Source organism: Balaenoptera acutorostrata, chromosome X (genome assembly GCF_949987535.1).
Source record: "Balaenoptera acutorostrata chromosome X, mBalAcu1.1, whole genome shotgun sequence".
Lineage (NCBI taxonomy): Eukaryota > Metazoa > Chordata > Mammalia > Artiodactyla > Balaenopteridae > Balaenoptera > Balaenoptera acutorostrata.
Genome location: NC_080085.1, coordinates 27,004,271 through 27,023,887, shown reverse-complemented (window position 1 = coordinate 27,023,887; position 19,617 = coordinate 27,004,271). Strand labels below are relative to the sequence as shown.

Sequence of the window (19,617 nt, the reverse complement as noted above, 5' to 3'; positions counted from 1 at the left end):
CTCAAACATTCCCTTACCACCCTCTGTAGTTAGATTATCTCATTAATACTTTAAAATACTCAAAGAAAAGCCAATAAAGTTTATAATAGATAAAGTTTTTATATACAGTTTTATATAAAGTTTATATAAAATATAAACTGGTAAGAAGGACTCAAGAATTTTAAGTTATAAAACTACTTAAACAATACTAAATTCTTATTTTACATACTGCCAACATTCACAAAATGTACAGGTCTCAAAATATAAAACGTAACACAATTGACTTTTGAATTCTGAATAGTAAAGCCTTTTTTAAGATAAAAATTATTATTATTATCATTATTATTATTTTTTACCATTAGGCCGTAGATCTCAGAAGAACTCCGGACATTCGGAAGAATTTTCATTGGAATTTCAAAAAATCTAAAAAACAATAAGATTGGGTATATAAAACTATTTTAAATAAACATCTAGAAACATTTATATGAATTTAAAGGCATGTAAACAACAATTAAAAATGAATGTATTTGAGTGTACAATTAAATAGTAACAAATAAATAAGCCAGCAGTATGCTTGGGTATTTAACACTCTAACTTTATACAAACAAATCAATACAAAATAAAAAGCACACAAAAACCAAAGTACTTTTATAGAGGAACCTAATTTTCCTTGAAAAATAATCAAGACAATTACTTAATTTGGCCTATTTATTATATATGCAATAATAGTCTGTTTTAAAAGAATATACAACATGCACTTGTATACTGTAGTTGAAATATCAACAGTTAAAGTTTGCAGCTCCACTGACATCTGAAAATAGTAAGATTTAGGTTATAAATAGGCAACACACTTGGAAAACTATACTTAGGGCAAAACACAACTCACTCGCAGAGCTCTTTATCCCATTCCAAAGAATGGATGTTGAAAAGCATCGTCCTGCTTGCATTTGTTACATCTGTACAATGGACACCTCCACTGGCTCCTCCTGTCAAGCTCTGGAAAGAATGAAAAGGACATGTTAAATCTGTACTTATTTGCAATTTTATTTACACTTTGTCAAGAGCCATAATCAGTTGCAGAGCACATAAGGCAGGAGAATGGAACACTTCAATTACTTAATTTTTTAGTTTTCAGCAGTGTCCAATAGAAGTATAATGTAATTGAACCACACTGAGCCACATATGTACTTGAATATTTTCTAGTACTTACATTTAAAAAATATAAAGAAGCAGGTGAAATTAATAATATTATATATTTTATTTAATCCAATATATCCAAAATATCCTTTCAATATAAAAAATTATTACTGAGACATTTTACCTTCTACTTTTTGTACTAACTCTTTGAAATACAGTGCATATTTTACACTCATGTACATCTCAATTCAGACCCGCCACATTTCAAGTGCTCAATAGCCATATGTGGCGAAGTGGTTACCATACTGGACAGCAGTTCTAGCTAATTGATGGTTAAGAAAAAATTCAGTTTTTGTTTTCATCCTCTTATCTTTGGAAGATGCAGTCTTATTAAATTTGGCAAAGTAAAATACATTGAAATGCCTGCCTCTTAGGATCTTACTGAACCCTGTGCTGCTGTTGCTGTTCTTGTTGTGTGCATGTGTGTGTGTGTGTGTGTGCACGCGTCCATGTTTTGGAATAACAATTCTCATTGGGCCGTGCCTGCAGTGACCCAAGCACATAACCTGAAAGCAGAGTTTTAAACTCTCTAATGTTAATACCCTTGTACCTGAACTGCAAGGACTGCTGCTTCCTTTTATGTAGAAGCAATGAGAAGTAAGAAAGGAACAAAAGTGGAGAAACAGCATCATGCAGGGGCTGCAGCCAAATGTGCTCCCTCAAGTCTCCTGCAGCTCACAGTTCCACATCTTGTCCTAGTCTGGCTCCAGGCAATTGTGAGAATTATTGTCAGAATTATTTCGACTGTGACCGACACGTACAAAAACTGCTGGCCATGAGCACAACGCACAGCATGCCCTGGCCAAGCACAGGAGGGATGGAGAAGGCGCCACTTCCTGATAGGGGGTTTGAAAGATCTGCTCTGTGGATCTGGCAAGTGAGAATAGGGGCAGTGTTCCCTTGAAGCTCCCCTGAATGTTGGAAAAGATAATCACATACTTAGAGAAGTGTTTACAAATGAAATTATATGTCTGGCATTTGCTTTAAAATTATCCATGGGGAGAAAGTGTGAGCACAGTTGAAACAAGTTTGGCCACAGCTGATTACTGCAGCTGACTCATTGTTCTAGAGGTTCATGACACTATTCCCTCCGCTTTTTGGGTGTATTTGAAAATACCCTTAATAAAAATAACAGAGAAAGAGAGAGAGAGAGGAGAGAGAACGAACATGTACTTTTAAGATATATAGATATCTGGGAAATGTTTGTTTCTACTCATCCATGTTCAGCTTAGGCAAAAAGATTATATATTAGAAATTTCCACTATGATTTTTCATATTGTGACTTAAGTAAAAGTCGGCTATGTGATGTTGAAAGCAAATGTTCAAACGTAGCCCAGGTGTTTTATCATGTTAAATAGTAGAAAATAGAAGAAATAAATAAATTTCTTCTAAGAAATGGCTAGTGGAAAAGAAGTACAGTTGACCCTTGAGCAACACAGATTTGAATTGTGCAGGTGCACTTATACGTGGATTTTAAAAATAAATAATACAGTACTACATGATCCGCAGATACAGACAGCTAACTATCCACGGCGGGTCCTAGAACCACGCCCCTGCACATAGCAAGGGACTGTATGATAGGCAGCAGATAAAGGCTACTTAAATTTACTAATTGCTAATTACCTAAATTAGTTATTCTAAAGGTAATAGACATGAGATGTGGTTTTGGTAATCATCCTCCATTTTTGCTGAAATAAGGCAAGAAAAAATCAAGAAGAAGCAGGCAAAAATGCCTCTCAAATGGAGGCTGAACTGTTCTGCTGTTTCTTGAATGGCTTTTCTTAATGATACTGCCAACTAAAAAGTTTGAAACTCTTTGTAGAAAAAAGATAGGCATTTAAAAAATTTTCTCCACACACACGATATTTAAACATACCCAAATAAGCCATGAATCAACGGTCCCAAAAAGAGCTCTATCTTCTTCAACTGCCTTTTGAACTTTTCTCACATTGTCAAGGAGCCAACGAAGTTTCACCGCACTGAAATAAGTGCTAAGTGGAAGGCCTGTCTTGGACTAAAAACAGTTATGAAATTCAGCCAGGAAATTAAATTCATAACAGCTTAAAATAAAACACCAAATCAAAAAACTCAACAAATCACAAAATATTCAATGGCCCTAAAGGCAATCCTACAGTATTATGGATAAAAATACTTTTCCTATCTCATGGCACAGGAAAGCATGTTCATGAACAAAGATCAGAGTGGTATGTTTGCAGTTCAAAGAGCATCCACGTACCAAGATTAAGAGAAAATTAAATGACACATGCCCTGAAATCTACATAGTTGAGACATAGATGTTAACTTTTGTGATGAGTTAGGATTATATACAGAAGCTAGCCCAAAACTCTGCTTTTTATTTTATATTCCATGAAAGTGATATTTAAACTATTGAAAATCAGAGAGTATATCAATTCATAAACTAATGACCACAACCAGAAGATTGTTTTAAAACATATAAGCCTTAACAATATATTTATGTGTGTAAAAAATCTAATAAATACATATTCAACACACATATTCAAATAACATAAAATTGGTGGAGAATAAAGTAGAGCTCAAAGACACGCCAGATTAAAGCAACACAAAGTTGTTCTATTTAAGAAAGTCGCTGCCACTCGAAATATAATGTTGTATACATGAAACTTACATGATGTTACAAACCAGCGTTACCTCAATAAACTAAAACAAAATAGTATATATATATAAAAGAAAGTAGTTGCCTAAATTCAGCAAATAGATTGAACAAAGGGAGGGTGAACTGAATAAAGGTTAAAGGGTAAAAACGAAACATGGGCTTATCAATCTTCCTTGAGAATGGATCAGGTCCAATTCATTTTTGTTAGTATATTAAACACTATATAAGGGCTGGTGAAAGTGGTTAAGAAAATACATACATCAAAATAATGCAACTATCTTCCCCTTCTTGATCCCTATTCTCATTTATCACCCAACTACAGAAAGTGATCCCTTTTCCTTCTCATCTCCCATGGATATGTTTAGTAAAAAAAGCTCAAACCAAAGGATTTAACACTTTAATGCAACCTTGTAAGTTAAGAATCTTAACTCACAGTTTTCTAGCTTTCCTAGAAAAAAAAGATCAATGCTCAAAAATAATAAAAGGAAATAATATATGGGAATATGCTTCTTTGATTTGAAAGACCAAGGGTCATCCCACAAACCAAATAGTGAGGTAGCATATAAATATCTCATTTTCATGATTTAAGTAGAAGGTATAAAAGTTGCCTAAAATGGCTTTGGAGAGAAAAACATGCACCCCTTGAAGCAAAGTGCAGCTGGAGGTAGGCGTGAAGGCTGGGCAGGTTGACCAAGAGAACAGAATAGGAAATGGGTGAGGGTATACTCAGGACAAGACTGAGGTTATTTGGGTGGGTAAGTGTAGGGGATGGTTTGTTAGACTGCTGCAATTAATGGGATTTGAGCACTAGCTTCAGAACCAAGAACCACAAGAAACTGCCATTTACGAGTCCCACTGACAAATATAAAGGGAATAAACCAAAAAAAAAGAAAGAAAAAAAGATGGAATTTCCTTTTGGACAGTAGGAGAAATTGGCCTTGACCTTGCTAAGAAAAGTACCTCGCCTGTTTCAAAAATTTTCTCTCCCTTTATTTGTCTGAAGAGAGATCTATATAAGGACTGAAAATTAGGCATTTTTTACTGGCTTCTTCATATGAAGAAAGTGGAAGAGGAGTTCAAGTAAAGGCTGGAGTGTCTTCTAGTTTCTCTCCCTGAATCCAGATGCCTAAAAACTCAAAAGCACGCAGAACTTTCTTTGATGGACAGTAAAAAAAAAAAAAAAAAAAAGAGAGAGAGAAGGATTTGGAAAGCACGGTTGAATTATAGGAAGCACTCCGTGAGGAGTATGGTTTAAGCCACTGGGACACCTTATTATCCCCTCCAGCCTATTTACCTTGGAATATTATTCCTCCAATCCACCACAGGGCAAGGAAGATAGAAAGGTAATTATCTGTGGAGAAATATTCTATCAATTGTATCAAATAACTATTGTGCAATAAGATGTAAGGCCTGGTGAAATCTCCATACTTTTTTTGTTAAACAAGCATTTTTATAGTATACTTTTGAAGAGATCTCTTACCTTGACAAAGTTATTATTTCCTGGAATTCTTTTACTAAGACTCTCAACGGTAGACTGGGTTCTTAGGTCAAGCCACACTATAGACCAAAATACAATAATATATATGAAAAACTTCATTTAAAAAAATCAGATCTTAATGAAATCACTGTCAAGGATAGGAGACTGATTAGTTTCCATAAGCAATTAAAATGCTATGGCTTTCAAAAGACAGAAATTAGAAAATTAGAAATGAATGGGCATATTGTTAGAAGAGAGAATAAATTTATGAGGGAGAATTTGAAGCTTTTATGCAAAATTATAGGTCAAGTTAGGAGAACAATACATACCTTAGGGTGCTGATTTTGTATCCTTTTTTATAGAAAAAAATGAAAAAATTGTTTTGGATATGGATTTTCTATGCATAGATGAGTGCAGAGAAAATCTAAATGCTAGGCAGGCTAGTTGCCAGGGCAAAATGCACAGCCCAGGATCACTGTACCATGTATAAAGCATGTACCTTAGAAAAACTTGGTAGCAGTTTGTGACAAAGTAGAGAACCTGATACTATTATAGAGGGGGAAAAAAATAAGATTCAGTTGCTTATGTACAAAATGCTTATTTACATTAAACTCTTTCAAAGTAGGCTAGAATCCAGAATCGCTACAAGAATTATTTAAAGGTCACCATTCTTTCTCCATGCTAGATTGTAAAAAACTCTCCATTTTAACAGATCAATGTTGTTTTCACTAAATAACTATCATCCACTTTCTGATCCCCCTAGTAGAAAGTTCTGTTCTGCTTTACCACAGAAGGCTTGAGAAAGAGAATGCATTAAGTAGTACATAGAGCAATTGCGAAAGGTAAACAATAGGATCAGCTGAGCTTTATTTGTCAGATTTCAGGTTTGTACTTAACTTTTATAACTTTTAATCTGTGAGTGGTCACTCGATATTTTTAGGCACTGACTGTGCTCAGATGCCTCCTAAAAACACAGTTTATTTAAAGGGCACCAGGAAGATTATGCATGCTTGCCCACTACACGTGTGAGGGCTGGCAGCTACTGTCTAGTTTGGCTCATCCTTACCTATACTATTCCTTTCTCTTCATTCAAAAACCAGTTATTTCCTGTCCTGAATTTTAACCAATTCTTTTTCATTACTTAAAGCATCATTTCCCTTGAGGGCTTGCCTGTGCTTGATTTTGACAGTGGCTACTTTGCATAAGAATTAAATCAGGGGCTTCAGGACACTATACTGCTTTCCAAAGGTGGGGAAAACTTTAAGAAAACAAGGCTCATCATAACCAAGGAAACAGGACACAAAGAGGAAGACCATGGAAATACAAGCCTAGCAATGACATCTGCATTTGCTGCCCAGCATCCATTCCTCTTGCTGCTGGGAGCTGTATCTTTAATTCTCTTTAGGAAGTCAACTCTCCCTCATCCTCGGCCTGAGAGTCAACCCTACCCCCAAGGTCCGGTATCGTGTCCCCAGTGAGCGGCTCAGGAGAGGAGCAAATCAGCCTCTGATGTGCTCTGATGTGGTCAAATCAGCCCAACTGAGATCTGTGCTCAGTCTGCAAGAGTCCCTGTTCTCAGCTCAGCTTGGGAGTGTGTAGCTGGGCCTGCTGCCCTCTTGAATAGAGAGCTGAATCGGCCACATCTGAAGCCAACGCAGAAGAGACAGATTTGCAGGGGATCCAGGCGATACTGTCTGACCTGAGAATCAAACAGCACCTGAACTAAGCTACTTGTAGAATTCCTTTTTTTCCCCTTATAACTTCACTTACTTGGGGTTGAGTTTTCTATTACTTGCCCTGTGATCGATACAGCCATTAGCAGCAGCATTGTGGAGTTGGCAAGGTCTCCCATGTCCAGGGAACAAGGGAAATCTGCTTTGTACACAGTGGCAGTGTTGTGCGACTGTGACAAAGGTGGACCTTCCTCATAGGCAAGCAACCCTAGCAGGTGTTAAAAGCTTAACCAGAGGAGTTGGGAAAAGTAGAGGAGGTTGAAAGAAAAGTTTTAAACCTATGACAGGCAGAATTAACAGCACATCTCAATCCTCAAGTGTTTGAAACTACAGTGGGCTAGGGGTTTAAAAATCAGTGTATTAATAGTTTCCATTACCTACTTTACAAAAATGAAATAAGATGCATTAGGATGGAAAATGTCAGCATTCACTGAACTCTGTAGGATAAATATTGACCTGTGAAACTTTGTTTTAGTTATGCTGGCTTGTTGAATCATGAGGTAAAATCTACTTCTTACCAAGGGACACGAAAACCACTGCTGTAGGCTTTTTGTTTACTGACTCAAAACCTTCCAGATCAGCATTTTTCGATATTTAAATGGACATAAAAATCACTAGGGAGCTTAAAGATAAACCCCACTCTCAGAAATTCTTGGATAGTAGGTCTGGGGAGGGGGCCCAGAAATATACCTTTTAAATAGATGCCCTTCCCCTTTAAGAAACACTGCAGTGGTTTAAGACTCAACATCAGTGGTTCTGATCCAGAAAGCACACCAGAACCAACCGGAAAACTTTGAAATCACACATCCCGGTCCCTACATTGTAGGATTCTGGTTGCAAGTCCAGGCAAGGAAGGCCTGAGTCTTTCTACCTGTGTTATTCAGTGTTATACTAAAGCTTGAGAACCTCTTTTTTAGGGCATGTTCTTTAGGATACTGAATTTGTTCCAATCATTAATTTAAAAACAAAACTAAAGACAAACTGATGATCAAGTGGCTCTGTGAGTCCCAGGGGCTCTGTGATTCTACTGCTCCTTGACAAGGACTACTTAAGTAATTGGGCACTACACTCCTCACTTGAAAGCTTCCAAGTAGCCACAGTGGTATTTGAAGAATGAACCCTTCACCAAAAAGAGTCAAAACACTGGAGGTGAAATCTACATCTTCTGGCTTTGCCACCAACAAGCTATGTGACCCAAGCCAAGTCGTGTTACCCTTCGTGGCCTGGGTTTCCAGAATATAAAATAAGACAGTTTGGACTAGATGGTCTCAAAAGTCCCTCTCCTTCCATTATTCCATGATCACAGAAGGCTGGCATAATTTTTACTTTGTTTTTATAACCCAACAGTTTAAAGTAATTAGAATACATGGAATGAATTAGTAAAACTGCCAAAGAGAAAAATGTCAGTGGTCGGTATACTACTAAGCAATTCACAAATGCTCAAAATTAACTGAATTAAGAACAAAAAAATTAGACAACTCATTAAAGAAGCTAAGATGGCAGAATTACATTTGCAGAATAAGAGACCAAAAGCCAAAGAGAAGACCCCAGGCTGGAGGACTAAGCCCCTCGTGGAGATAATTTCTGAGAACGATCAAAAGAAGTGCCAGATCCAGATCCAGCAGCAGCAGTCAATTTCCCCCAATGTGTCTGAGTTGGAAGGCCGGGAAGTGAGCAAGGGCCAGAGCACCAATACCTGAGGAAGGGCCAGCAGCTGGAACTGAAGAGCCAGAGGGAACAACGGCAGCTGGATCTGAAGGGCCAGGAGAAACTGGAGCAGCTGGAGCATTAGGAGAGATAATGGCAATTCATGCTAGAGATGGCCAGGTTCAAGGTTTGCGTTTTCTTCCTGACCACTTAGGAAATGGTAGATCACATGGGCAAGTTCATCAGGATGAACATTTTCCTACACATTTGAGCGTAGAAAAAGAGAAGGAAGAGACATGGAGTAGAAGGGGAACAGAGGCAGTCCAGTCAGAGTCTCTGGTTCAACAGCATTTCCGTTTGGACAAAGACCAGGTAAGTAACTGCTTCTTGTTCAGGATGACTCTTCCCTACCTTGTCACAAATCTGCGTCCTAGTTAGGAAAGTGGCTCAGTTGACTTTCACCCAACCACTGAATTGAAAGGCTATGTGAAGCAGTGAGAGAGTGCATCCCTAAGGGACTTCTGAAAGGAATGCTAAGGAGCATTAGCATTGTAGCAGTGCTACAATCTCTGCTGGGGCCACCTGCAGAAAGACACAAATGGGGGCTTTGGGAGGGCACGGCTCCAGGAAAGCACTTCCCTGGTAGGGTGGCAGGAGATGAAGTTCATCTCCACAAAAAGCAACAGCATATCTAAAGGGAACAGGGAATTGCTAAGTTCCAAAGTGATTCAGAAAAACATCAGAAAAAGGAAAATAGAGTCCAGAATACCATACAGCCTGTTTCTACAACGCATGTCCCTTACTTAGACCAAATAAATTGGATTTAAATGGTTCAGACCACCAAGTGAATAGGTTAAAAAAACCCAACTTGGGTTATCTGAAATTTTTATTTGTATTAAATAAAGTCACATCCAATATATGTCTGGTGGATTTAGTTTGTTCTGAAAACAAAGTTTTAAGAGTGAAGAAAAATGCAGTTGCCTCAAAGCCCACGGACCAAGGTTAGTTTAGTGATGTAGTGACAGCGTAGAGGAAGAAATCATTTTTAGAATATTTAGAAATTTGCATCAGTTTTGGTTAGTCATAACAATAGAAGGGAAATATACCTAAGGAAAAAAAAATAAGCAAACACACTAAAGATAAACTAAATTATTTTCAGTTGACTAGAAGCAAAGGCAAATAATATATCTCCTCCGGATGGTTTGCTATGAGGTGCTACTGGCCTGACAGAAAGGGAGATGAAGGTAAGCCTCCAGGTTTTGGAACACACCCTAAGCAAGGACTGCTGACAGTTATACAAAGTGTTATCGGGTCGTTTTGCCCACAGTAGACATTACATCTAGTAAACCAGATTTAATTGCTATGAGGTCATTTGCAATGGGAAAGACGCTGTCCCTCACCTGATGACATTTCCAGAAATCAGGTGGGGCCGAAAGAAACGTGGAGAGTTGGGGAGGGGGTGTGAATTAAAACATGCATGTCAAACTTTGGGGGCTGAAACCTATTTCAGCTCTTAGGTGTATAAATGCCAAAATGCCAATGGCTGACATGAGTGTGTGTGACCCCAGGTAAGCTCTGCATTTTCCCTAAGAACACCTGTTGTATATAAATCAGCCATTTCATCTGGCATTCCTGGACTGAAAAGGCTATCATCTAATTCAGAACAGTGGCCATGTTCTGAACACTTACTGAAGGCTTATAGTCTGCTAGGCACTGTTTTAAGTGTTCTACATGTATTAACTCATTAATCTTCACCTCAAGCTTATGAGATCCATACTTTTAGTTTCTCCAGCTTAACTGTTGAGGCAACAGGCACAGAATGGTAGTAAATGGAAAAGGCAGAGTCTGAATCCAGAATGAAATCTCTACGATATAGGTACAGTCAGGATGAAGTCATAGTCTTAAATAGAACATGAAAAAATACAGTTGAACTCTAATTTAGTTTCTTTTTATTTAAACTGGCCAGAGTTGAGGAATTCAATCACTGCAAAATACGGCAGTATTTCTTCATCCAGGATTGAAGGAGATGTAAGGCATTCAAAGAACCATGTAATAAGAGACTTGACAAAATGAAAAATAAGTAGATCGTGATAGGGCTGAATACTCTAGATTTTACAAAAGTAAAAAATCTGCTCCCTTCCATAGCAAAACAATAAAAAACAAAACCACACCTTTGTTGTTTAAGGCTAAGCGTGCTTAGGAGGTTTAGCTGGTTTGCCTTCTATGGTTTTCTTTCATGCTGATACTCTGAAACAGAACCCAGTTCCAGAAAAGATAGAAGAATTGAGCTCAATGTTCCTTCAGATCTCAACAGATGACTAACCAGGTTTAATCATTGGCCCAGGGTTAACTAGCATGTAAAAATTAAAAAAGGCAAAGAGGATAACCAATGTTTAAAACTGCCATGCTCTGCAGAAAGAGTTATGTGTCATAGGGAACTTTAAATCCAGTATCTTACAAAAAATGTTTGCAATCCCGTCTAAATAAGGAATAATGACTCACAGACACATGATTTTGTTGGTGGTTTTCTTTAGTATACTAAACTTCTCTTTAGTATATAGTAAAGTATACTGTACTAAGGTATACTAAGTATACCATAGTCACTCAAAATTAGTGACTCTTGCCTTCCTGGATATTAGTCCCTACTACGAATAATATTTTTATATTAAATCATGAATTGTACTCTACAGAAAGCTACCGAGATGAGGGTCATATTGCACTAGGCTTGCCGTGTACACCAATCAACTTCAATAGTGAGTGACGAAACCTGGACAAGAAGAGGGGAAAGAGCTGGGCCATCCTAGTTAGGCCAGAACGTTTCACCGGTAACATTAGCGAAATGTGAATATGAACACACTAAATATCAATTGATTCAAGCCTTCCCCCACTCAACATCTGAACCACCTGTGTAGTTTTGTGCTTCTTTATCAATTTAGTCTATGGTGCATTTGTAAACCCAAACCTTCTTTCCAATACTACTTAGAAGACAGCAAGGCCTGTAGACCACTAAAAAAGAGTTGGTTTTGGAAGGAAAAGGCTTAGAAAAAGGTGGAGAGTGGGGTGGAGGGAATTCTTTGGAGAATAGTGATGAAGATAATGCTAAGAGGGAGAGAAAAAAGTGCCAGAGGGATGAGGAAAACTAAAGGTAGGGGAGAGAAGTCAAAGGCCTGCTTCATTCAGATCCAGGGCCACAAAGCTGCTGCAATCCACCTGTGAGGCCATCATGGTAAATGGCTGCAGTGTTCACCTCGTCTATCACAGAACTAACACATGAATTCTAAAACAATATGAAACTTCTAAAACAGGCCACCTCTACTCTCATAAGCATACCATTATAAAAGATGTCAGTAAACAAATACACCTTTATTGCGAGGAAGAACAAATAGCCTTTCTCAGTCTTCAACTTCTTCACCTAGCCTATTTCATGTCCACTAATAGGCCCCTGAAATTCTCCTCTCTGTTACTGTACTGGGGGTGAGTGAGTGGATTGCTTATCGAGGACTCCGAGCCATAAATATGGCGACACAAAAGGCAATTAAAAGAATGTAGACTGCCCCTCTCATTTGCTTGTCTGTAACAAATACTGCTCATCAGTTATATAATTTACTAAGTAAAGAGAGAGAAGAATGAAGAGGAGCAGGATAGGCCTTCAGTGACAGAGATTTACAAGAGAGAGGGACAAGGAAGGAAGAAAACATACAGAGAGAGAGGGGAAAAGTAGAAAACCCACAGGCTCTGATATAAACAAAGAAGCTCAAAGACGAAGATATGTAAAAATCTGATTCTGCTTCCATCAATCCCACCTTGTGTTGTTTTAAGATAAAGCTGCTAAAGATTTAATATTGTGTTGATATTCTCAACTGAAAACTTGCACGGAGATATGACACCTTAGTGTTTTCCTAGATGGAATAAAACTGGAGGTAGAATCTACCCTTGTGATTACTTAGTGGCTTCTCTTCCCAGCTAATTACTCTTCTGTCCTCCTTTTCTATGCCCCTTCCTCGTCTATCCTCCAAATTCCTATCCCTAGCCTCTGTGTCACAAAGGCAAGCATGGTGATTGCCTGGTTTGTCACTACATGCCTAGGGGTCATCACAGAACCTGTCTACAGAAAGGTATCTAAACTTCTGTTGAATCAATTAATTTTACCTTCATTCCTATGGTGAATTCTTCTGTAATAAACTGAGACTATCTAAGTTAGCAACTTTTAAGTCTACATTTTGAACAATCTCTTTACAACAGAGCTACAAATTCTAATTGTCCAGAAATGAGCTTTGATTGCAAGTCCAATATTAACCTTGTCCAAGAAAGAAAGCCATTTTTCTCCCACGTTGGTACTCTTTAAATATTACTTAATTTCCTTCTGTTCTCTCAGGCTAAAAATCTTGCAGCCCTGTTTTCTTTTTGCCTCATCTTTATGCCCTATTCAATTTCCAAACATACCAGCTGTATCTTTCCTCTGAAAGGTCTGGCAAAGTTGTCTCTCCATTCTTACCGCTCTAATCCCATTAGCTCATTAGCAGTCTCAATTAAGTCCTTTGCTAGATTTTACTGAAGAGAGTAATCTTGTCCTTTTTAATATAATTACTTACATGTCTGGATATAAATGCTTTCTATTTGTCCTTCCTTCCTGTTTCTACTCCTTTTTCTTTCCTTTCTTGCCTTCTTTTTTACAGTCATTCCATCTTCCCCCTTTATAAGCTTGTGACTTATACATTATTCACTCTTTTACTGCTTACCCTAGAGATTACAACATGCATCCTTGACAATACTGGGACCACAAGACACTTTAACCTCATCTACCCCATATTCCTTTCATGTACTACTGTTGCCATGTAGTACTTAAAATTTTAATATATTTTGAATATCACAATACATTATTTCTTTATACAGTCAAAATTCATTTAGATTGACCTACATATTTACCCTTTCTAGGCCTCTGCATTCCTTCCTGCATTGCCAAATTTCCACCTGAGAACATTTTTTTCCTTCTACCAGAAAAACATTATTTAGTTTTTCTTTTAGTAGGGGTTTGCTTGTAATGATTCCTATAAGTCTCTGTTTGTCTTTGCTTTTATATTTCACCTTCATTTCTTAAGAATATTTTCACTAAATATAGAATTCTAGGTTCACGTTATTGTCTTTTAGCACTTTAAAGATTTCATTCCATTGTACTCTGTTTCTTTGAGAATCAGCTGAAAGTTTTAGTGTTGGTCTCTTGAAGGTCATATCCTCTGGCTACTTTAAAATCCTTCATTTTATCTTCAGGTCTCAGCATATGTTTGTGTATGGCTTTATGTGTATTTATCTTGCCTGGGGAATCATAGTGCTTCTTGAATTTGTGGCATGATATCTTTCAACAGTTTTGAAAAACTTTTATCATCTATCTCTCTTTCCTTTTCTTTTGGGTCTCCAATTACAAATATGTTGGACCTTCTTACCTTACCCCATATTTCTCTTAGATTCTTTTCTGTATTTTCTAAACCTTTGTCTCTCTGTGCTTCAGTCTAGATATTTACTTCTGATCTCCCTTCCAGTTCACTAACTCAGCTGTGTCTAATACGATGTAAAACTCAACAACTGAGTTTAATACAGTTCTAGAATTTCGATCTTTAAATTTCCATTTCTTTGCTAAGATTATCACTCATCTCAATGAATTCCTTGAACATGTAGATGATGGTTATTTTAAAGTCTGATAACTCTAATATCAGGATTTCTTATTGGTCTGCTTCTAATGTCAGTTGTTTCTTTTGGTTTTCAGTCATTCTGTTTTGAATGCCTGATATTTTTTAAATAGAAAACTAAAAACTGTAGAAGAAAAAGGAATGAGTAAATAAGCACATCTCAAAAAGTTTTTCTGGTAAAATATTTACTGAAATCCTTCACTTATGCATAACTTCAACTAACCTAGTTGCATTATTTTAAAATGACAACTCAAAGTCCAAAGCTGCATTTTTACAATTCAAAGTTTAGAGTTTAACAGGAACTTTCTGGTTCCTGTGAGTAGGCCCTTCCTTTCACGAGGGGGAAAACAAAAAGTAAAACCTTAACTAGTATAAGAAGTTGGCTAACATTGGTCTGTGAAAGAATACTCTCCTAGATACTAGTCATTAAAATTGTAATATCCTGCTTATATTCAAAATGGGCTGCTCATGAGAATGAGAACAAAATAAAGCTTTAAAAGAGGTACTTCTGTGTAAGAGAACCTTTGGTTGCAATTCTTTGACCTTTTTTGCATCTTGAATTTTTTATCACAGATACAGAAGACATACTAAATGCTTTCTTATAACACAACAACATTAAAGACCTTCATTTTTTATAAAGATTATTTCCAAAGGAATTCACACTACTCTTACAAGGCACCTTGTTAGTATATTTTCTGCTTGAATATCACTTTTTTCCAATCAATACTAAAGTAACTAAATATATTACTAAAGTAACTGTAAAGTAAAAAGAGCTCACTCTATAAATCATCCCATCTCTGACAACTTCTGCCTCCACTGTCCAACCCACAACCTGTTACTTTATTGACAAAAAAATTGTGCTTTGCTATTTGTGACAGAATAATGCCTTTTAGCGATTGTATATTTAGAACAAAACTTTCCTTTTAGCAAATGACAGTGTCATCCAGTGCTCAACTGTCATGTGCTACTAAGAGTGAGGCTAAAATATACCCATGGTTATTTACATTTAATAAGATGTGATATCTATTGGTGGTATATTTGAGATTGAGCTTTTGAATCCCTGCTGAAATAGCCAAGTTTGTAGCAGAAGGAGCTCAACTTTTGACATTTTATTTTCATAAGCTCAGCAGAGTCGATTCAAATTTCTAGATGGGAAGAACAACTATACAAGTACTTTATGGAAAGGTAGAGAAGGGACTGGGGACATCTGTAATCTTGATTTTTGAGGGGAGGAGGAGGTGAGATCTCTATCAGGTGTCAGAAACAGCAGGGATTATAAAAAGTTCTGGCAACATTGACTCATTTGTATAATACAAATTATCAGGAAGGGGCAGGCATAGGAAAGAGTTAATTCAAATTGGGAATAACTATCTGAAAATGGTAAATATATAACAACTCATTTCTTAGAGGACTCTTCAGCCCAACCCATGAGATTATAGGGAACATGACTACATGCTTTGTTAGCCAGATGTTTTAGTATGACAACACCTGCAAGTGGAGAAAGGCCTTGAGTTTGACATCCATGCACAACAGCTTACCCACAGCATTGTAGAGAGGCTCTCCAGTTAACTTGTCCCAGACTACAGTGGTTTCCCTCTGGTTACTGACACCAATAGCTTTAAAGAGAAAGTTAAACAGAAAGGATTAAAAAAACAAGCAGAAATCTGAGGATAGTTGTCACTTTTTTTTTTTTTTTACAGGCACAACTAAACATAAAAATTTGAAAAAAAACATTTGGAACGTCTGTAGTGGTATTGAGTTGATTTTCTTTGACTGGCCCAGGAAAAGCGAACCACCAATGTCAACTACTTCTTTTTCTTTCTACAGACTTCTTCCTGCTTCACTACCAGCACACCATGACATGGACCCAGATCAATAGCCAAATGAAAGACTCGCAGGTTGCCTTATAAACAGGGAATGCAATAACTTCCCAAATTTACGATACCCAATTTATCATGCTGAGGAGACCAACAATAACCTCATTCATTTATTTACTAACTGCCACAAGAAATTTCCCTCCGTGTGTGTGTGTGCACACATGCCTGTATTTTAAGAAAATAGTCACAGATAAAATCCTTCATGCTGGGCAAACTCATATTATGCTTGGTTAGAAATTCAGTTTTCTTCATGTATTTTAATAATATGTTACAAGACATAGAGTTTGAGGGACTCCCCTGGTGGCAGAGTGGCTAAGACTCCACGCTCCCAATGCTGGGGATCTGGGTTCGATCCCTGGTCAGGGAACTAGATCCCACATGCATGCCGCAACTAAGAGTTCGCATGCCACAACTAAGGAGCCCATGTGCCACAACTAAGGAGCTGGCGAGCCACAACTAAGGAGCCCGTGAGCCGCAACTAAGACCCAGCGCAACCAAACAAACAAACAAACAAACAAAAGACACAGAGTTTGAATCAGGCATAAGTACAGTATGTGATGGCAATTACATTATACTAACCTATATACAACTCAAGGGCTATAGTTACAGTAAGTTACTATAAGTAAAATACCATTCCATACCATCTTATTCAATTCGGCTTGATTTGGCTAAATTGGAGGTTCTCAGACTTGGCTGTACATTAGAATCAACTGCAGAGCTTTTAAAAAATACTGGTGCCCAGGCCCTGACCCAAATCTTCTGATTTAACTAACCTGGGGTAGCATCTGAGCATTGCTATTTTTTCTTAATACTCCCCCAGGTGATTCTACTGTGCAGAGTTGCACACACTGGGCTAAAGGATGGAGCTTTTCCACAATTTAAGATTAGGACAGACCTTAAAGGCTACATAATCAACCCATCTTATGCTCAAATCTCTGGAATTGCCTGTTACGTGACCATTCAGACAGCACTTCTAGTGCAAGATACTCACTACCTCTCTCCAGGCAAACAAATCTCTACTTTACAGCTTTGCTATTTAAAAAGAATTTGTTTCCTCATCGCTTCCACCTATAGATCTTTGCTACATTCTTTGGAGATACAAAGAATAAGGTGAATCCTTCTTCCACATGTCAGTCTTTCACACTTGAAGCAGCTATTCTGTCCCTCCAGGCTTCTCTTCCCCTGTCTAGACTAAACAGCTCAATTTCCTTCCACTGCCCCACCTCCATAGGGCATGGTTTCAAGTCCCTTCACCACCTCTCCTAGGAACATGCAACTATCTGTCCAAATTACTCAAGCTGTACACCCAGAATAAGACATACTAGGAATGTTCTGACCAACAGAGAGCTGAAGGGGACCAGCAGTTCCCTTGTTCTAAATAATCTTTATCCAACGCAAATATACTTACTTTATTTAACACCTTTTCTAGAGGTATAAAGATGAATGAGATTCTACTACCAGGAAACCTAGAGGCATAGGGTAAAAGGAAGAGATTTGGGGGTGTTTTTTAAAAAACAGAAGGCCAAAAGGTCTGTAGGAATAAAGGAAGAGAAAGGAGAATGTGGGGGGAAAGGGGTCTGGAAATGAATGGGACACGGTCCTGATTCTTGCAGTGACAGGAGGGGATGGGATTAATACACAGGTGGAGGGAGGAGCCTCAGTAGGGCGGAAGGCTACTGCTTCCCTTGTGATGGAGGGAAGGGGGCAAGAGAGCCAGACATTAAGTACTGGGACAGGAAGTTGAGGAATTTAGACCCCAGAGCCTCAACTTTCTCTGTGAAGTAGGGCGCAAGGTTATCTGTTAAAACAGGGACTGTGAAGCTTGGGCGCTATTCAGTAGAGCTCAGGCTCTGAAGCCAGACTGCTGGGGTTCAAATTCCAACTCCTCTGCTTTCTAGCAGCATGATCCTGGGTCTCAGTTTTATCTTCTGTAAAATGGAGATGATAAAAGTTCCCATCTTACAGGGTTACAAAAAGGAAAACCTAAGTTAATGCATATTAAAACAGTGCCTGGGACATAGTAACCACTCCATAAATGTCACTTATTGCTGCCATTCATTGTCATCATTGTTACACAGAGACTGGAGTACCAGTTGCAAAGAATGGCACTGAGCTAAGTGGGACACATAAAGGAATTCCCCAGCAGCACTGTGGGCACAGCAGAGGCCAGAGACCTCGGCAGGACCTTGGCAATGGTTGTTAAGGTGGAGTATTGTGAACGTGATATGTGACAACTTTACAATGAGGGCTCACAATGAATTCATGGTCTACTAAACTCTCCTATTCTTCCCCACTGCATTAATTTCCCATTAACTAGCTGGCTGCTTCCTTAGTTGCAATCCTGGAGTTTCTTTTTTTTTTTTTTAATAAATTTATTTATTTTATTTATTTATTTTTCGCTGCGTTGGGTCTTCGCTGCTGCCCACGGGCTTTCTCTAGTTGCGGCGAGCGGGGGCTACTCTTCATGGCGGTGCACGGACTTCTCATTGCAGTGGCTTCTCTTGTTGTGGAGCATGGGCTCTAGGCGCGTGGGCTTCAGTAGTTGTGGCACGTGAGCTCAGTAGTTGTGGCTCGTGGGCTCTAGAGCGCAGGCTCAGTAGCTGTAGGCGCACGGGCTTAGTTGCTCCGCGGCATGTGGGATCTTCCCGGACCAGGGCTCGAACCCGTGTCCCCTGCATTGGCAGGTGGATTCTTAACCACTGCGCCACCAGGGAAGTCCCAATCCTGGAGTTTCTATTCTATGTCCTTCACGCTACCTTTCTTTATTGGCTCATTCTAACTGGTATTCAGAACATTATCTAGAGCTATTTCGATCTGATTCATTAGTCACAGGTTTCACTCTAACCACTTCTTCTTTCCCCTCTATCTTAATTTGGTTCCTTCGTGCCAAGCAAAATTGCTTTTCTTGCAGACAATCAAAGTCCAGTGAACCAGCTTCTCAGGATTCTCTTCCAGCCACAAACAAGTCTAGTACCAGTTTCTCCCGACACAGGCCTTATGCATTGCCTCTGAACTTCTGAACTTCTAATTGTGCTAATTTCTTGTCATTTTTACCCTAAAGTCCTCTATGTTTTTCTATATTTCTTAAAGAAAACTTTCCTGACTGCTAATCCCAGCACATGTGCTTCTCTTAATAGTTCCTAATTTTAATTCCTTCTTTTTCAGAATAACATGTTTAGGCTTTATAATCCTCCACCCTAGTTCACCTACCACAAGAGCAAATGAATGTGACATGCAAGTCTTTTAGCTACAGATACTAAAATCACTGGACAATATAAAACCCAACACATTACTCTCGTATCTAGTAGGTCCATTCTTCATCCATATATTCGTTTTCAGGGGATTTTTTTTCCTGAAAACTGAGTGTCACTAGTACAATTAACTAGTT

At 38.2% G+C, this 19,617-nt stretch overlaps 1 protein-coding gene across 8 annotated transcripts in view; it reads right to left on the bottom strand.

The window, feature by feature from the left end:
- Positions 1 to 19,617, bottom strand: part of GK (glycerol kinase) — a 73,198-nt gene that overhangs the window by 36,560 nt on the left and 17,021 nt on the right. For 6 of the 8 annotated variants that reach the window (XR_450409.3, XM_007175268.2, XM_007175272.2 and 3 more), the window contains 6 exons: positions 15,891 to 15,968; positions 8,718 to 8,801; positions 5,292 to 5,368; positions 3,053 to 3,190; positions 866 to 975; positions 336 to 402 (listed from right to left, as the gene is read on the bottom strand). Coding sequence is in view for 7 of the 8 variants with exons in the window: in XM_007175268.2 (XP_007175330.1) it covers positions 336 to 402; positions 866 to 975; positions 3,053 to 3,190; positions 5,292 to 5,368; positions 8,718 to 8,801; positions 15,891 to 15,968 (554 nt within the window). In the remaining variant the exon portion in view is untranslated. The remainder of the gene's footprint in view (positions 1 to 335; positions 403 to 865; positions 976 to 3,052; positions 3,191 to 5,291; positions 5,369 to 8,717; positions 8,802 to 15,890; positions 15,969 to 19,617) is intronic. The other 2 variants (XM_007175271.2, XM_007175274.2) reach the window with 1 other exon arrangement.